Source organism: Thermobia domestica, chromosome 17, assembly GCF_964235325.1.
Source record: "Thermobia domestica chromosome 17, izTheDome1.hap1.1, whole genome shotgun sequence".
Taxonomy (NCBI): domain Eukaryota; kingdom Metazoa; phylum Arthropoda; class Insecta; order Zygentoma; family Lepismatidae; genus Thermobia; species Thermobia domestica.
Window position 1 is genome coordinate 70,443,227 of NC_137470.1, and position 18,531 is coordinate 70,461,757.

General features: G+C 37.0%; 1 protein-coding gene across 5 annotated transcripts in view; it reads right to left on the reverse strand.

Moving 5' to 3' along the window:
- Nucleotides 1-15,228: 15,228 nt before the first annotated feature.
- The window catches only part of zormin (spectrin and immunoglobulin domain-containing protein zormin), a 799,654-nt gene continuing 796,351 nt past the window's right edge, over nt 15,229-18,531 (reverse strand). For all 5 annotated transcript variants that reach the window (XM_081744925.1, XM_081744924.1, XM_081744928.1 and 2 more), the window contains one exon: nt 15,229-15,890. In XM_081744925.1, coding sequence (XP_081601051.1) covers nt 15,787-15,890 — 104 coding nt within the window. In that variant the 3' untranslated portion in view covers nt 15,229-15,786. The remainder of the gene's footprint in view (nt 15,891-18,531) is intronic.

The following is an 18,531-nucleotide window of genomic DNA, read 5'->3' on the forward strand; positions in this document are numbered from 1 at the left end:
GGAGATATCCTTCTTGCTTTCAGAGAGTTGTAATGTGTAAACAGTAAATAGAGAGATCGAGTTGCAAGATTTTTTAATGACAGCTACAAGATTCTTGTAAAATGGCAACCTAGATTCTGAATTGACCAGATATTTTTCCTGAAAAAATGACCTCTCACAACGAAATAATCCCGACAAATTTCTCTGTCGCTGAAGTTCAATGGCCGTGAGAGATATAAAGTTGGAGGTGGGATTCGTGAGATAAATAAAACACTAAGGCAGAAATGGGCAGTGAGCAAAAGTCAATGTCTGTTTGTCTCCCTCTTGCAAACACACACACACATATATACACACATATGCATACACGACATGGGTACACGAAGACACAAAGGAACAAAGAAGCTCGCTACCAATATGTTCAATTTCTCAAAAATAAAAATAAAAATAACGGTTCAGACGGTAAATGGGTGGAAACATGCATTGAATATGCAGAAGTACTTGAAAATTTTCATTCAAGTATCTATACTTACGAGCGACTCGGATTCGATTCCTGGTGGGAGCTCGTGTGGCTCGGGTCTCACATTAAGTTGTAAGTGAATAGCTTTGATGCTGAAAGGGTCGCTAAACTTATAATGAAACAACCAGTGAAAATGTTTATAACTAGTAAGACACAATTGTTCTGAAACAGGATGTAAGATCTCAGAATATATATATATATATACAGCGTTATAAAAAAATAGAGGTGTCGGCCAGTTACGAGTCTTTTGTTTGGGACATGGGTGTAGCCTGAACTACCACTTCGTCCTACCATTTCACAATTTAGGGGATTGAGCTTCTCACGGGAAGTGTATCCTACCAAAGGATGACAGAAGATAACGAAACTATTGTACTATTGTTTCTTTGTATTCTAATGACAGTAATTAAACTTTGGCAGAAACTTATAATAATAATAATAATAATACGCTGAAAGTTATCCACCATTTTAACCCTTATGAACATGAGCTCCGGCGTACCGGCACCTTTATATTATATATATAAACTCTGTCTGAGATCTTACATTCTGCTTCAGAACAATTGTGTTTTACTAGTTATAAACGTTTTGATTGTTTGTTTTGATTATAAGTTTAGAGACCTTTCAGTACCAATGCGATATGAAATGTAGACCTACAATTTAATGTGCGACCTAAGCCACTCGAGCCCCCACCGGGAATCGAATCCGAGTCGCTCGTGCCAAAGGCGAGTACGATAACCATATAGCCACGATAGACCTCAACCATTTCGAGATTTTTTTTAAAAAAAAATATAACAATTTTGATATTGTGAACATAAGACAAATAATGAGAGTAAATATGATCAACTAATATTGAGGCCCCATTCAGATATTTGCCTTGAACATAAGTCAGAACGGCAAATGCCTGAATCAAACATAAGTGCCCCGGTTACGAAGTGCCTAGACTATCACTTTTCCATACTGCTTAGTCTCTGCAATTAAAAGAACCTCAACCAATTAGAAACCCAGTTTTCTGAATGTAAGTATGAATTGAAACTTCATGCAATGGCATATACTGAAAATCTAAACGTGTTTACCGCAACTTACAATAGGATAAAATGTTTACAATGCAACATCACTTCTCCATAGAATACATATTATATAACGCATCCATAAACACGGTCCTCGGCGCAATAATCATATATCTATTATACGTTCTAAATTAAGTATTTTAACTGAAACTATTAAGAGGCTGCATCATGGCGAAATTAAAATACCGTTAATTTTACAGTAATTATTTGATATCTTCAAATAGATAAAAGATAACCGAAATGTGGAACAAGAGCGCCCTAGACAATATTATTTTACATTAGATACCGTTATCACGACTCACTTATCTGCTTTCAATTTCCAGCCATTTAGAAAATCGGTATTTAATTTCGCGTTTCTAAATGGCTGCAAACGGAAAGCTGTTAGGTGACTCGTGATAACGGTACCTCATGCAAAATAATATTGTCTATGGCGCTCTTGTTCCATATTTCGATTATCTTTCATCTATTTGAAGATATCACATAATTACTGAAATTAGTGGTATTTTAATTTCACAGTGATTAGTCCTCTTAAGGCCGAACTCACAAAATGTTTACAATGCAACATTCCGAAGGAATATATCTTATTTGTTTTAGTGAAGGATGAAACTGACTTAAAATACAGTTTTGTACAGTGTAAATTTGAAATTTTATTTGTGCGATTCCTCTCGCAAACGTCCTACGAAAGGCGTTTGATACTCTAAGTCCTTTTCTTCTCCCATCTTCTGAATAACATATCAGAGTTAACGTTACATTTTGAAAAGGCACGCTGACGAGAAACACTTGAATTGATCACTGAAACTTGAACATACTAATAAATAGGAGCTCTACCATCACAATGCATATTCAACGCAAGCTTACAGTCACAAATTATAATGTTGATTTTATTTATTTATTTATTTTCTTTTTGTTTTTAGTTTCCTTCGCAGTCTAGTGTCCAGAGTGCGTGCTGTTGACTTATCAGGTCCTGGATCGTACTCACTATAGTGGTCAGATCCCAACATAAGTTTCTTCTTTTGTACCTCCTTTGCTGATGTAGGATGTAAATACGAATCAAGCAATCCTTTGTTTCGTTTCACCTCAACATACACCGTATATCATCTGTTTAATTTCGGAGGGTAATATCCCAAAATTGACGAAAGTAGTATAAAAAAATATATGTAAAATGTAAAATATTGCAAGCATTATTATTATTATTATTATTATTATTATTATTATTATTATTATTATTAATTATTATTATTATTATTATTATTATTATTATTATTATTATTATTATTATTATTATTATTATTTTAATTTTATTTTACATTTTTTGAAAACAAATATTGAAGAAACTTAATTACTGAATGTGATAAAATATACTAAATACACTTAATTTTGTGTTGACGGAAGCAATAGATTTTACGTCATCTGGTTACAACTTCAAAGGCGCCTTTGCAAAAATTTGCGGGTATGACACAACGCAAAACGTGCAAAAATCAATCATAATTACTATCTCATTTTATCTGAGTATGCCCATTATGTGCATGTACGTACTTTTTCTGTGCATAGCTCTACCTTCTTTAACCGGAAACCTATCTTCAGCGATATTTTGCCAGCCCTGATCGATTTCACTAAAACAGGTTTTACTGTATTAGCATCTACCTTCGGATGCTCAAAATCTTGAGTTCACCTTATACATTGTACACTCATGTCCAAAATTATTGTCGCATGTCTATAAATATGTTTTTGTAGGAATATAATTTGATAACGAATTCGCCCGGTATTTCTTATAATGTTAGTATGTGTATAATCGGCAAAGACAAGTATGTAACAAATTTCATGTCAAAAGAGCAGTAAATAAAAACAATAAAACGAAAATAATACTTTCTTGTCCATTTAGCAACATTTTGTTTTACTCATTCTAATTTTCATATTTATAATTCTTTTCCTATGAAATTTACCACAAATATACATTTTCCGATTATACACATAGTATCAGTATTAAAAGTACCCTGCAAAATCATTATCACATTATATTTTTACAACAAGACTTTTATAGATGTGCGACAATTATTTTGGACATGTGTGTACATGTCAGCTCTCAATTTGCCTCAATTTCTCAAAGCATTTCATAAACCTGGCATCTTGTGCTACACAGACATGCAGTCGTATGACAATTTATGTGCATATTGTGTCATACCGCTATTCATGAAAATTGTAAAATCAACAATATATGAGGAAAATACGTCCAAATTAGGAATTTGTACGGCAGGATATGAAATATGAACAATTATAATTTCAGCGAATTTGCACATGTTTGGGTAGCATCGTCCTCGGATCGGAGCATGGGAGTAGTAATGTAAGACAGCATGTAGGTAAGGAGCGGGGACAAACGAGTAGGAAAAATATGCACAAGCATCACTATGCCCTATCGACACCAGAGAGTACAATATGAACAGAAGACTGGGAGATCGAATGTTCGGACTAGGGGAAGGCAGTTTCACGTACTAAGAAATTGATGCTCACAAATGGCATACCGACACAAGCGTGATGAGTGTATGGGAACAATGAACTGAAGAGAATTGTAATTAGCAATGATCAGGTAATCGATTGTGCAGTGTAACACACAAAGTGATAACAGATATCTTGTCTACATTGTTCTAACAGATTGTACTGCGTCGTCCATAGGGATGGGCACGAGCGAGTTTTCATTGAAACTCGACTCGACTCAAAACAGACATCTTTGAGCTCGACTCGAAAAATTTCCTCTAACTCGACTCGAAACTCGAGTCGAGTTTCGAGTAGAGTCGAGCCAAATGTTGTGTGGTTTCAAGTACTTTCTTCAAGTATCCTACATAGACAATATAGTTATTATCAATGATACTACATTATTATTATTATTATTATTATTATTATTATTATTATTATTATTATTATTATTATTATTATTATTATTATTATAACAAGAACGCCGTGTATAAACTTGAAAGATAGGTGGTTTGTATCTGAATACTAGAAACTAGTTCACTACTGACCTCGGTAGTCGTGAAGTCTAGGAGGCAAGGACATCGTTCACGAGGTTCTGGGTTTGAGTTCCGGAGGAGCAAGTATCCGGGCTGGAACCAAAAATCGTTAAAAGTTAGAGGGCGCCGGCCACACATGTTCAAAACTGCTTGGTCCGGGTTTAGGGTTCTCAACGGCTCGGCTCACAGCTCATTTCCTATCGAGTCGAGCCAACAGCTCACCCACCCAAACCGACACAAGCCAATTGAAACCGAGCCGATGGCTCACCCTAACCGAGCCGGCTCGAGACGATGGCTCACCTGAGCCGAGTCGGTGCCTCATCTCAACCAAGCCGGCTCGAGCTGTTCGCTCAGTTGAACCGAGCTAAGCCAGTCAACATCCCTACACGGATTGGGCTTCTGCTTCGGCTCAAAACTTTGACCGTGCAGGTCTCAGCCTTGGTGGTGAGAACTACAGTATACATTTATGTTAGTGCTCACGACATTTGAGGCTGTCTCGTTATAAAAATCCATTATCGTCTCGTTAATCGAGACGAGGCGAGATGTGAGCAGTGTTTCACCTCGTGATCAACACTAAAAATATTCCACATTACTGCTTACATTTCTTATAGCTTTCGCTTTCCAGTCTAATCAGGCAATGATTTCAAAACGAGTTAAAACGAGCTAAACGATCGAGCCATTTTTCAAACTCGACTCGACTCGAAACTCGACCTAAAATCAGTGACTCAGCTCGGAAGTCGACTCGAGAAAATTACCTTTGACTCGACTCAAATTCGCTTCGAGTTTCGAGTCGAGTTGAGTTTTAGCTCGACTCGTGCCCATCCCTAGTCGTCCAAAATGATAGCTCGACGCTGAAACACAGTAACAGATGTGGACTAGTTTGCATCAACGAATCGATGGCGTCTGCTGAACGCTTGACTGCGGACACACATTCCTTTTAGTCGGCTTCCATTCTTCCCAAATCACAAACACTCAGACCATTATCTAATATTTATTTTTTTTAAAACTACTTGACTTTATATATATAGTGTCTCTAACCAGCACCAACAACATTTGGGAGGTGATTGCTGATAGCAAGACATGACAAAAGGTATAATAAACCAACGTGGGTGTAGAAATGCTTGCTTTCGGCGCTATAATCAGCGAAAATTTTATCGGAAAAATGTAAAACCTGCCGTAATTTGAGAATAAAATGTCGGATCAAAATCAGATGAAAGGAAATGCTCATCTCTTTTACTCGTAAATTCCATTAATGAACAATTAGATCATGTAGAGAGGTGGCGCAAGGATAATCTTAATAAGAAATAGAGAATTCCTGGGATATTTTATCAAAAGTTCAACAAGAATATAAACAATAATCAAGTAAAATATTTCGACGAGTAAAAGCCTAGTACAGAACATATCTAATAAAATGAAACATCTAACTTCTCAAGATATGCCCCTTTTAGACTAATGGGGACGGACGATTAATAAAAGAGAATTATTAAGAAAGAATTGCTGGATTAAGAATGTAGGGACGAGTGAGTTGCGAGAAGACTCACAGACACGACGTTTTCCATCTCAAACTCATGTGGCCTGAAATCGAACCTCGGACACCTTTTATCAGCGGTGAGTGCTCTATCACTTACCTTGTAAGTGCAAGGATAGAGCAACCACCTATCTATCACTGAGCCAAAGCGCCCCACTTCGCAGGAGAACTATCATTTTGATAGGTGTATGGATCTGGTAAATGTATTATGTGACAAACCAATGTACAGCAAATATTGACGCACAAAATGTGGAGTTCGTAGTTTTCTTCGTCCTCAAACAATAAGTACATTCTTCTAGTATCATCATAGGTATTCTGCCATTAATGGCAGGTCACTTGCCACAACTGAGAGTCTTCAATGCTCCACCGTCTTCCGCTAACCTCTTCGTCTTCACCTACGATTTTTCTGCTTTGATATCGTCCATTAATTGTAGTCTCCTTTGCCCACGCTCTCTCTCTTTCCTGTCACCATACCCTCTAGAACGTCCCTCATGATACAGTTCCTTCTCAGCCACTGTCCCAACCACTTCGTCTTCCTCTTTCCAATTAGAACTCAAATTGTCCTTTTCTCCCCTACTATTTCTAACACCTCACTTGTTTTCCGTTCGACCCAGCTAATTCTCTTTATGCCTCCCCATACATATCTTTCGAAGGTTTCTAGTTCTTTACATCGCTTTTGCGTGATATCCATGTTTCTGTCCCATAGAGTACAATACTCCACACGAAGCATTTTATGATACTTTTTCTCATCTCTATACAAGGATGCACAAAATATACCTTTCTTTCTTCTAAATATTTCTTTCGCCACTCCTGTTCTTGTTTTTATTTCACATTCGCACTTAACGTCAGCATTAATGATAATATTCAGTATAATTCTAACGAGTACAGCAATAATTATAGTATAATATTAAGAAAATGTAGCATTATGAAGCTGGGATTAACGAGTCTTACGAATTATTAGATGATGAAGCTCTTCAAGCAGTCCTCTAATGATGGAAAGACAAGTAAATAGTGCTGCCGAAATAAAGAAGCCGCCGGTAATAAAGAATACCTAAATGGGAAAAATATGTGCAACGGCAGGGCACTACGTTGAGAAATAGTACAGGTAACTTCAATTTATATCTGACAAGGTCTAGACATTAATCCATGAGGGCATTTATTGGACACCTTCGTATTAGAATATTCCACATTTCCCCTTTTCTTTTTTAAGAGCGGAGTTCTTGAAATTGCTGAAACGCTATATTAATATTGATAATGTAATGGTCATTTATTTTTCTACAGAATGGCTCCTATTGAGCGAAATACTGGAATACTATGGTAGATAAACATGTAAACATATATCAATGAAATTCATGTTGTCTGTTACAGTATTACAAAATAGAATTAAAAGAAAAAAGATTTAACCGTCTGAAATGAGTTTCTGAACAAAGTTAGTATGTACTTTGAACTGGTCTTTTTATCATGTCACTTTGATTAAATTGTATATCCTAAGGTTGAGAAGGGGTTGTAAATGTATGGAAGAAATCGAGTATGTCAAGAGCCCTCATGTTACAGAGTAACTTGAAATAGAACTCGTTATTAAAAATAAGTAAACATGCCCAGCGTTTCCGAAAACTCCGCTTCTAAGGGAGAGGGAAGAAGGTTGCAATTTCTATAATATATTATTTTTTTTTTTAATTATAAAAATTATATTGACGTTGCCCCTCTCACTATCACGAATAACGGTTGAACCGTTCGATATGAATTTTGGGAAATAGCATTTGAGTCTAGCTGGGTTGTTATAACTTCATTTAAATTCAAAAACGAATCCTAAGAGGGAGCAAATGAGTTCAAATGTACACTCATGTCCAAAATGAATGTCGCCTATCTATAACTGTCTTCTTGTAAGAATATAATTTTATAATGATTTTGCAGGGTACTTTTAATACTGATACTATGTGTATAATCGGGAACTGTATATTTGTGGTAAATTTCATAGGAAAAGAATTATAAATACGAAAATTAGAATGAGTAAAAATGTTGCTAAATGGACAAGAAAGTTTTATTTTCGTTTTATTATTCTTATTTACTGCTCTTTTGACTTGATTTTTTTCACATACATGTCTTTGCCGATTATACACATACTACCATTATAAGAAATACCGAGCGAATTCGTTATCAAATTATATTCCTACAACAACATATTTATAGGTATGCGACAATAATTTTGGACATGAGTGTACATATCAATTTTTTTTCCATAAAACTATTCTTCTCGTACAAAGAATAGGTATTTCAGTCAGCCTTTTTATATTGCTTTCTGTTCAAGGGTATAGGTGAGAGTAAATTGTAAATTTCTTAAAGAAATATATATGCTCGAAAGTACTATATTCCAGTCGTAATGCACTTTATAATTCAAAACGATTTTTTGGTTGCATTATAAAGAATTTAAAATACGAAATATTTTATCCAAATGAAAGATAAATATATCAGTGAAAAATATAATTTATACCGAAGCAGCGTTTTTGTTCTCGTGATAGTAAATGGACCCTTTTACTCATAGTTTGCTTTTATTATTTTCATTTTTTACTTTTATTATTTTGTGTATCTGGATCTCATGTTAAGCAGTAGATTCACACCTTATACAGGGAGGATAATGTGGGGAATGTGTTCCCAAAATATTCTGACGCATTTTTGTAACACATTGGAGAGCTTCGTGCTGAACGGAACACTAAACTCAAATTCAACCAGCTAATACAGCGCGTGTACGCTTGTCTGTAGTTTTGGTGTTGGTACGTTCAAATATTGATACTATTCCCGCCTCGTTTGATTGTTTCCATTCACATTTGGTTTGCAATAATGTTTTGCACCAAAAAAAAAAAAAAGCCTGTGGTGAGATTTGAACATTAGTCGGCTTGTTGCCGGTCACACACGTTACTCATATTCCACGTCAAGCAATAGTACATTTAATCTGTTAGACAATTATCTTGGAATGTGCCATGCAGTGTTGCTATATCGTCATATCTTTACCGGGCTTACAGCAGAAGAAAGTCATATTATGTTTTCGTTTTCTTTTTGCATCTAGTATCACCCCCAGCGGAGCACGATATATCAGATGGTTATCAACATAATTGATACACCTGAAAAAGTTGCAACTTACTAGATTAATGTGACGCTGGACAAACTTTTTCCCTCAATGCAGCTCTGATGCAACGTAGAATGTAGTTATAGAGGTTGTGACCGATAGCAAGTGAATATTACACCATTCTGCATACAGTGCATCCCTAAGTTCTGTAAGAGTATGAAGGCGGAAATTCCGCCAAGTGTGTCTCAAAACGGAGCCCAGATGTTCAATTACATTTATATCCGGGGATTGAATGGGCCATGGGAGGTGTCAACTTCATCCCGAAACAACTACATTTCATACAGTTCACTGTTTTCTCGTCGCATTTTTTGTTCACGATGTACGAAATATCCTACTTTTGTTTTAGGGCTGCCCTTGCGTCGAAACTGTTTCAAATCCATTCCTACAATAATGAAATCTTAGGTACGAATAATGATTACCTTTGACCGGACCTTAATCCACATTTCGTTCTCGAGTTGCGGCTATTTTTTTCCCCCCGTTGCGACAAATTTTTGGTGGCTTGTTCCGATTCTCAAATTGCTTCTTCTGTCGTCTATCATCGCTCTGGATTTGTGCTCAGCTCATGGAAACACTCTGTATATTCCTGAGAAGTTTGCACATAACATTTTCGAATGTGCTTGAGTATAGGATTGATAGTATCTTACATCATATATATATATATATATATATATATATATATATATATATATATATATATATATATATATATATATATATATATATATATATATATATTGGTCTAGGAATTAATTCGTGCGGGTGGACAAGAGATGGCGCAACGAACGGAGCGTCCCACAGTTCCGTGTATCCACACATGTGTTGCAAACCCCTGTCATCGCGTATCGTTCGTAGTATAGGGCAGTGGATTAAAGCGTCAACAACACCAGTTTGTAGTTAAGTGAACATGGCGCAATTTGTGCCTGATAAAGGGTTTTTGCGGGGTGTCCTGCTGCATTACTTTAACATGCAGAAAAGTGCGACTGAAAGTCATCGTATTTTGGTGGAAGTGTATGGTGACCATGCTCTAGCTGAGCGAACGTGTCAGAAGTGGTTTGCACGGTTTAGAAGTGGTGATTTCGGCTTGGCAGACCAAGAGCGAGCTGGACAGCCAAAAAAATTTCAAGACGAAGAATTGACAGCATTGCTCGAGCAGGATTCGTGTCAAACGCAGGAACAACTTGCAGCAGCATTAGGCGTTGATCAAACAACAGTCTCCAAACGCTTGAAAGCCATGGGAATGATTCAAAAGATGTCACATTGGGTTCCACATGAATTGAAAGACAGAGACGTTGAAAGACGAAAAACCATTTGCGAATTGCTGCTTCAACGACAGAGCAGAAAGGGGTTTCTGCATCGAATTATTACGGGTGATGAGAAGTGGATCCATTACGAGAACCCTAAACGAAAAAAGGCCTGGGTGAAACCAGGTGAACCAGGTCCATCACAACCAAAACGAGATATTCACTGTGCAAAGGTTATGCTGTGCATATGGTGGGATATGAAAGGTGTGGTGTACTATGAGCTGCTGCAACCGGGTGAAACTATGAATGGAGAACGTTATCGACGACAATTAATGCGTTTGAAGCAAGCTCTGGCCAGAACACGACCAGAATGGGAGAACAGACATGATCAACTTATTGTTCAACATGATAACGCTCGCCCACATGTCGCAAAACCGGTCAAAACCTATTTAGAAAATGTCGGATGGGAAGTTTTACCCCACCCGCTGTATTCACCAGACGTTGCTCCTTCGGACTACTACTTGTTCGATTGCATGAACAACGATTTGATTGGATAGCGGTTTACTTCTTCAGAAGATATCGAAACATGGGTCTCTGACTGGATCGCTTCCAAGGATGAGGACTTCTTTCGCCACGGAATCCGTACATTGCCTGACAAATGGGCGAAAGTGGTGGCTAGCGATGGACAATATTTTTCTTAAGGTATTTATGTATTTTGTGTTTGTACTACAGCTTCAATGTGTGCGTACCAACCGCACGAATTAATTCCTAGACCAATATATATATATATATATATATATATATATATATATATATATATATATATATATATATATATATATATATACATCGCTCTTATACACTGGTATGCAAAACTTAAGGACGAAGGTAAGTATCGCATGCTGTATCGCTCCCAAGTTACATAGTTTGGTGCAACTTGAACCATATATAGGAAGTAGTTCTACAGTATGATACAGGAAACAACAGAGAGAAACACATGATTAGAAGAATAAAAATGGCACCTTTATACAGAGGCAATAACTTATACTGAAAGCACTACGACTCATGATGACCCCCTCTACACACTTATGACATTACAGAAGAAGTGAAATGGTCCTTAAATGGGTGTGTGATCATCAAGGACAGCAATGCGTGTTCTGCAACCTGCTCTCATTCTGCTTTCAAAATTGGTAATGATTTTTTGTGATATGAAGTTCCATTTCTCCATTAGCACTGTTGAAAATTGCTGGATGACCCCTAGTGCATCTGTACGTGCTACAAGAGGTCTCCCCATAGCCTTTTAAACGTGCTCAGTGGATTTTAAGTCGGGGCAACACGAGGCTAGCCCATTCACCGAATATCCTCTCGTTCCAAGACCTCAGCCACCCGCGCTCTTCAATGCCGTCGCTCATTATCGCCCATAAAAAAGAAGTATGGGCTGATTGCACCTCTGAAAAGACGCATGTGGGGAAGGAGTACAGTGTCACAATAACATTCACCGGTGGGTGAACTGTATTCAAAAATTGGGAACTCGGTATGCCCATGCAACATTATGTCCCCACATAAGAACATTTGACCATCAGAACGATCGTGTTCGACAACGTTCCTCGGTTCACTGCGTGTTCTCACTTCTCGCCAGATCAGTATATGTCCAGAATCACTACTCAGACTTAATCTGCTCTCATCAGAGAGGAAAATGCTCTCCACTCCTCCTCGGTCCAGTACTGATGTCCTTGGTACCATCGGAAACGGTTCCGTCGAGCTGCAGGTATCAACGGAATGCAATGTAATGGTCGTTGGGCAAAGGGATTACCTCCATGCAGTTAACGTGCCACAATGGAGCATGAGATTGTGCGACAACAATCCTCTTAAATGTATTTGCGATTGCATCCGATATTGGACGTCGATCCCATCTTGTCTGTTGCGTAATCTGGTGGTCGTCCTCTGCTGTAGTTGACCGTGGTCGACTAACACTACTCTTTTGCCTGTGGTTCGGAACGTTTATGCACGTGAAACAAGGCAGTGGGCAATACCAAACTCCTGGGTCATACTCACCACATTCCACCTTTCTTTTAGTTTTCCGATGATTCTCCCTCGTGTGAAGTCATCCAAATGTTGTCTCTATGTCATATTTTTGTAACAACACAATAGTGTACCTTAACAGCTCTCTAACTGACACATACTGTATCGTTTATTTCATTGAACTGCTTTGTGTTAGGAAAGCACACCCATATGGCGCTATGGTCACGCTGACGTCATGCCATGCAATGTATAGCTCCCTGTGCACGTCTGGGATACCTCTAGCAAATTGCTGCTGGGTGTTCATTCATTTCTATCGATACACAATAATTTATGTTACATTATCTATCTCATTCTTAAGTTTTGAACAACAGTATATGTATACGTACACCACTTCCTTCATTAAAAAAAAAAAAAAAAAAAAAGTGCAAAATAACTCGGTTTTGTGGTTTAGACAATGAATTGCTTCTATATGTATAATTCAATTATGATTTTATAGCTGATCGCAAATGTTTGTCGCTGCGTCATGGTAGGAACCTAACGTATTCGTAGGTTTATCTGTTACTACGACAATCAACTTCAAGATCTACTCCAATAACTTCATTTTTAATAAACACTTCTAATATTGTTCTTATCAAAGATTTCCCGGTTATTTCATTTAATTCTATGAGATCAAAAATATAACTGTGTATTGAAAGCAAACATAGAAATTAGACACAACTTCTTTGAAATTGTTGTACTTCCATGAACCATAAGGCTAATAGCACTTGAATCAGTCTCCAAGCATTAAACCAATTTAATCTTGATCTTCAAAGCTACGAACTGTATTATATTTTTACATATACGGTCTAAGAATAACACTTTTCCAACACCCTGCTATTCAATTTGCTAATTTGAGTATCTTAGAAACTTTTTTTTTTTTCTAATTTCTCAGTTGTTACTAGATACGCAGTTCTAACAACTTTTTCCATAACCTTTCGGCACTAATTTCCTCCACACATTCGTGTTATTTGCAATGCTGGTTTCAATAAACTTCCTGTTTTGTAATCCTCTTATATGTACGCAGTCTATACGTGTTGTACACTTCTCATGGTATGAAATTTTATCAGCTATCAGATTATATATAATTTAACAAAATGATAAAAACAGTGGAATTTGACAACATACTCAAACATTATATCAGTAAATATGGTTTGGAAGGGGGAAACACGCATCCCCGACAGGGATGCTTCAGGTTTTTTGCGGGGGATCAAAATGTAATTAGGAGGAATTTTGGAGGAGTAATATATATATCACCATTTTATTTAGATTTTGCTTTCTGCGTAGCCAAGAACGTTTGTGTGTGCAGTAAATTGAGCGCATTTTTTCACAGTCAATTACTATGTACTACACAAACAACGGAATTAATTATTGGATATACGTTCTGGATGAGGTACTTTTCAAGAGAAATTATTCCTTATCGATCACTGAAAGCAAGAGAGGTAAGATACTATATCCCTCTTCGAATTTAGAAGCAATAAGATATGTGATCCAACCTATTAAAATATTTTCCGAAGATATCGCTTGCTTTATTTCTTATAAGAGGGCTTGAATTAAATTTGACGAAGAGAAAAAAGGAGTATGAACTGTACTTCTCGGGAATATACAGGGTGTCTCAAAAGTCCCCTGACATAGGATAATTCCTTTATTATCAGAGCTACAACAAAATGTAAGAAGGGGAAACCGTCTCCAAATATAATGCTTTCAACCTAAAGTGAAGCATTTTTAAAAATCGGACGAGTCGTCTGGGCCGTACACTTTTTATGCACCTATTTGTTAAACGAAAATGAAATGTTGCCATTTACCTGGATCCACAACATAAGTAAAAGAAGTTACTGTTTGTTATGCTAACGTGTCGATGGCCAGCCCCATACTCTTACAAAGTTTGTCCACCTCCCGTCCCGTCCTTCCCTCTCCCAGCCCCAGGTAAATGGCAACGTTGCATTTTCGTTTAACATTGGGCGCATAAAGAGTGTACAGTTCCAAACGGCTCGTCCGATTTTAAAAAATTCCTTTACTTTACATTGAAAACATTATATTTGGAGACGGTTTCCCCTCTTACATTTTATTGTTACTCTGGTAATAATAGAGTTACCCTACGTCAGGGACTTTAGAGACACCCTGCATATATAACACATTTTTATTGTTGTTTATATACGGTACAGTTCCATATTATTTGACTCTGATAACTGTTTTTCGCTGAAACTGAGACTTTCTTCCTTATATCAGTACTATCTAGTGTTCAATTTCATTTTGTTTTCTCCAGTGTTCAAAGTAGAAAGAAAGAAGTTTCCTATGATTTTAATCTATAAGATCTATACGTATTCCTACGCTTTTGCTCAATGAGATGACGATTTCTCCTACCATGATCGAAAGCTAACAAAAACAGAGGTTGTATATGCCTTATATTCGTATCTTTACTCTGTATTTTTCCCGAGTTTTATGTCATTTTCCAGAACCGGTATATTTCCAAATATAAAAGGCCATACAATCGCATACACCGCCTCGCTTTGAACACTGTACATATTATGCAGGTAATTTTTTTTTTAAATGGCAATTTACTTAAGCAATTGTAAGTTTAGGGAGTAAGAAAATAGAAGACAAACTAATTCAGCTAACTATATATGAATTTATTAAATATACACGCCAGATTTTACAGCGCAGAGCTAAAACAATGCAAGGGGAAAGGAAAGATAAGAAAGAATCTCTATGTGCAGAAAATGAAGTTTATTTACAAGAAAGAAAAAAAAAAAGATCTACAAGAGTATTTTTCATAACTACATTGAAAACCACAAATAGTAGCATCAATTTTTAATTTATCTCCCCACTGCCCTTTGTATTTTGCATCCACACATACGCACCCATACAACAGCATGAAAATTGTTATATATATATCCCATCTTTTGCATACATAACCTCATCGTCCTTAATACTTCATGCTCTTCGAAAGACGTGCAATAATATCACCATCACCATCACCACCACCATCATCCAACTGCAATCACTCAATGGACGCACTACATTATCCATCCCACAACCAGAATGTTAAAATTTTGTTTTTTAAAAAAAAATAAGCCAAAAGCATTCGCGAACTATGATTAGTATTAACACGCTTTGCATTTAAAATAAATCAAAATTCGTCTCAAGAAGTAGTACAGTGCCATATTTCTGATGTTTTCAGTTCTTCCTGATTCCATATACCAATAAGGGTGATTGATAAACGATGTATATCTGCGATTATATGTAATAAGCATACATATATATACGAATTCATTTCTTTATCTTTCTTTTCTCACCTGGAACTTGCAGTGAACATGTGGTTCCGATAGTTCCCAGCAAATTGGTTGCTGTACAGGAGTAAGTTCCAGCATCCTCTGAAAGAATAAGAAGAAACAACATGTCAACCGAGGCTGTACCAACAAAATGAAACAATTACATCATATAGAACAGACCCATTACGTGATTAATGGCCAAATAATTTACATGACGTCAAGAATAACGTCCTATCTAAGGGGTCTCTAACAGACATTATTATGTTCAGGTGACCGAAATAAAGTCGCCAGACGTGCAACCAAATTGGCAGGTCCCCATGCTGTCCATTCTCTTAAATAGGTGGTATCATACAAACTTGATTGTCTTTGTATTCAGGTGTGTATTAGGGGCGATTTATTTGTATGTGCAGATGAAGCACTACGAGCAAAGGTGAACTAGACATATCGAATTGATGTGGCGATCACCGTTACTATCCAGAACTCCTCATATCATCACAAAAATTATCTATTAGAGCCTTTTCTATTTGAACTGTGCACCCTGCTGGCGCTGTCGATATGTGTTTTCCCGTACCTTCCTCGAAGGAGGCACAAGTTGCTCCTCCGAGATCTTTCAATTATTGGATGTGGAAGCGTTTCCCCAATAAATTATTTCACGGACTTCGCCGTGCACTGTCTTGTTAGCCATTCTAAGTAGCCTACGATCTTCACTCATCAAGATCAAGCGACTGAATGACAAATTGGAAACACAGCCGAGGTCATTCACTTCTTTCCCATAAGCAAAGGGAAGGTTTATCTGTAAGGGGGTTGCGGGGATGGGGCCGAAGTATGTTTCACATATTTTCCGAGAGCATACTTGAAGTAGAAAGACTCTAGTTTTTCGAAGGACTTGTGTATTTATCACATTTCTTTCTTTAAATACGCTAACACTTCATCAAAATACGAAATGTTCATCCTAGTGTAACTATCTAGAATAATCTAAATCGGTCGAACATCATCGTTAAAATATGTAATTGTCACCTTTCACAGAACAGGTTCTATAATGGTGGCTCCAGAGCTCTACAAAAGGGAAGTCACATCGTAGTAGCGGCTATACCGGCTTTCCTCTCATCTCCCGCAAAATCCTCCCTTCCCATATTTTGGGGCCAAGGATGCCCGCAGGATCTTTTCCAAGGGGAGATGGCAAAAAATGATTCCAAGGAGGAGCTAAAGAATGACACACAAGCAAGGTCGCGAATACACACACACTTTGATGCACGCGTGCACTTCGTATATCATATAAAATAACAGTTATTTACACACATATTCTTACTAACAACAGAAAATAAACTATAGTACTAAAGTATTTAATAAAAATATAAGAAGTACTATAGTATGTGCGTAAGGAAATTAATAGTCTTGAATGTACTTCCCAGTACTTAACAGCCCTCTTCTGCCCCCAGTGGGGCGACCAAGTTTGGGGCCTTTAGTGATTTTTAATTTTAAAAGTATTCTTTAAATTCTGATACGAGAAAAAATACAGGAAAAATAAAAACGAATTTGCCATCGCATAATCATATATCCAGTAAAAGTATTAATTACAGAAGTATTGAACGTGATTTTAAATAGAGGTTCCTCGTGGCTAAGCGGTTAGTGCACGCGCCTTTGGCCTTGGCGTGGGAAACCCGGGTTCGATTCCCGGCGGGAGTTCATGTTGTTCGGATCCGAAGTTAAACTGTTGGTCCACGTCTCATATAGTCTCGCTGCTCAACGGGACGCTAAACTTAAAATCAAATCAAGTAATTTTAAATATTCAAGCTATTCAAGAAGTGGAAAACAGTGTCAACACTGCTCAAGCTATGTTATCAGTTTGAATTTCTCAATCGATTTTAAAAATAATTCGGTTATATACCCATTAACATACAAGGGCGGGTTGATATGTAACTTGGTTCACATAATAATAGATCTCACTTATATCATGTGTATATGTAGTCAGAAAGTTTCCGTTCTATGAATAAATATCTATCTCAAGTTATTCTGATAGTAATTCGTTTTTTGACAATTGCTTAAACAGAAGTGTTTTGAATAACAGTGAAAAATGGATAAAATTTGAATTCGTAGTCTGATTCTTTTTTTTTTTTTTTTTTTTTTTTTTTTGAAGGGAAAAAAGCGCAAGAAATTCATGAACAGGTTTCACCTAAATTGAGTAGATCATGTCTTTTCTATCAAACTGTTCGATTTTTGGTAAATCAATTTGGGCGTTCCAGAACAAACATTGAAAATGAACTAAGTTTACGTCATGCAGCCCAAATCAGCTGTGACACCCGAAATCATCGATGAAGTCCATTATTTGATTTTAGCCCACAGACAACTGAAAGTGCCCAAGTTAGCAAAATCCACAAGCATCTCATCTGAGTGCGTTCACTTCATTCAAAAAATAAATAAATAAATAAATAAATAAATAAATAAAATAAAATAAAATAAAATAAAATAAAAAAGCACGTGAAAAATCGTTGTGCAAGATGGGTGCCACACTTACTCGCTCCAGAGAAGAAAAAAAATGAAATGAAATATGAGTTTTATGTCCCACGGTTATGCCGGTTAGGCTAAAGGAGACAGTGATGATGAGAAATGAATGAAATGGTGGAATGAAGAAAGTGGGGGAAACGGGAGAACCTCGAGAAAACCCACGCACACGGAGTTTGTCCACCACAAAGTTCACTTGACGTGAGCTGGGATCGAACCAGAGACTTCATGCATCAGCGGT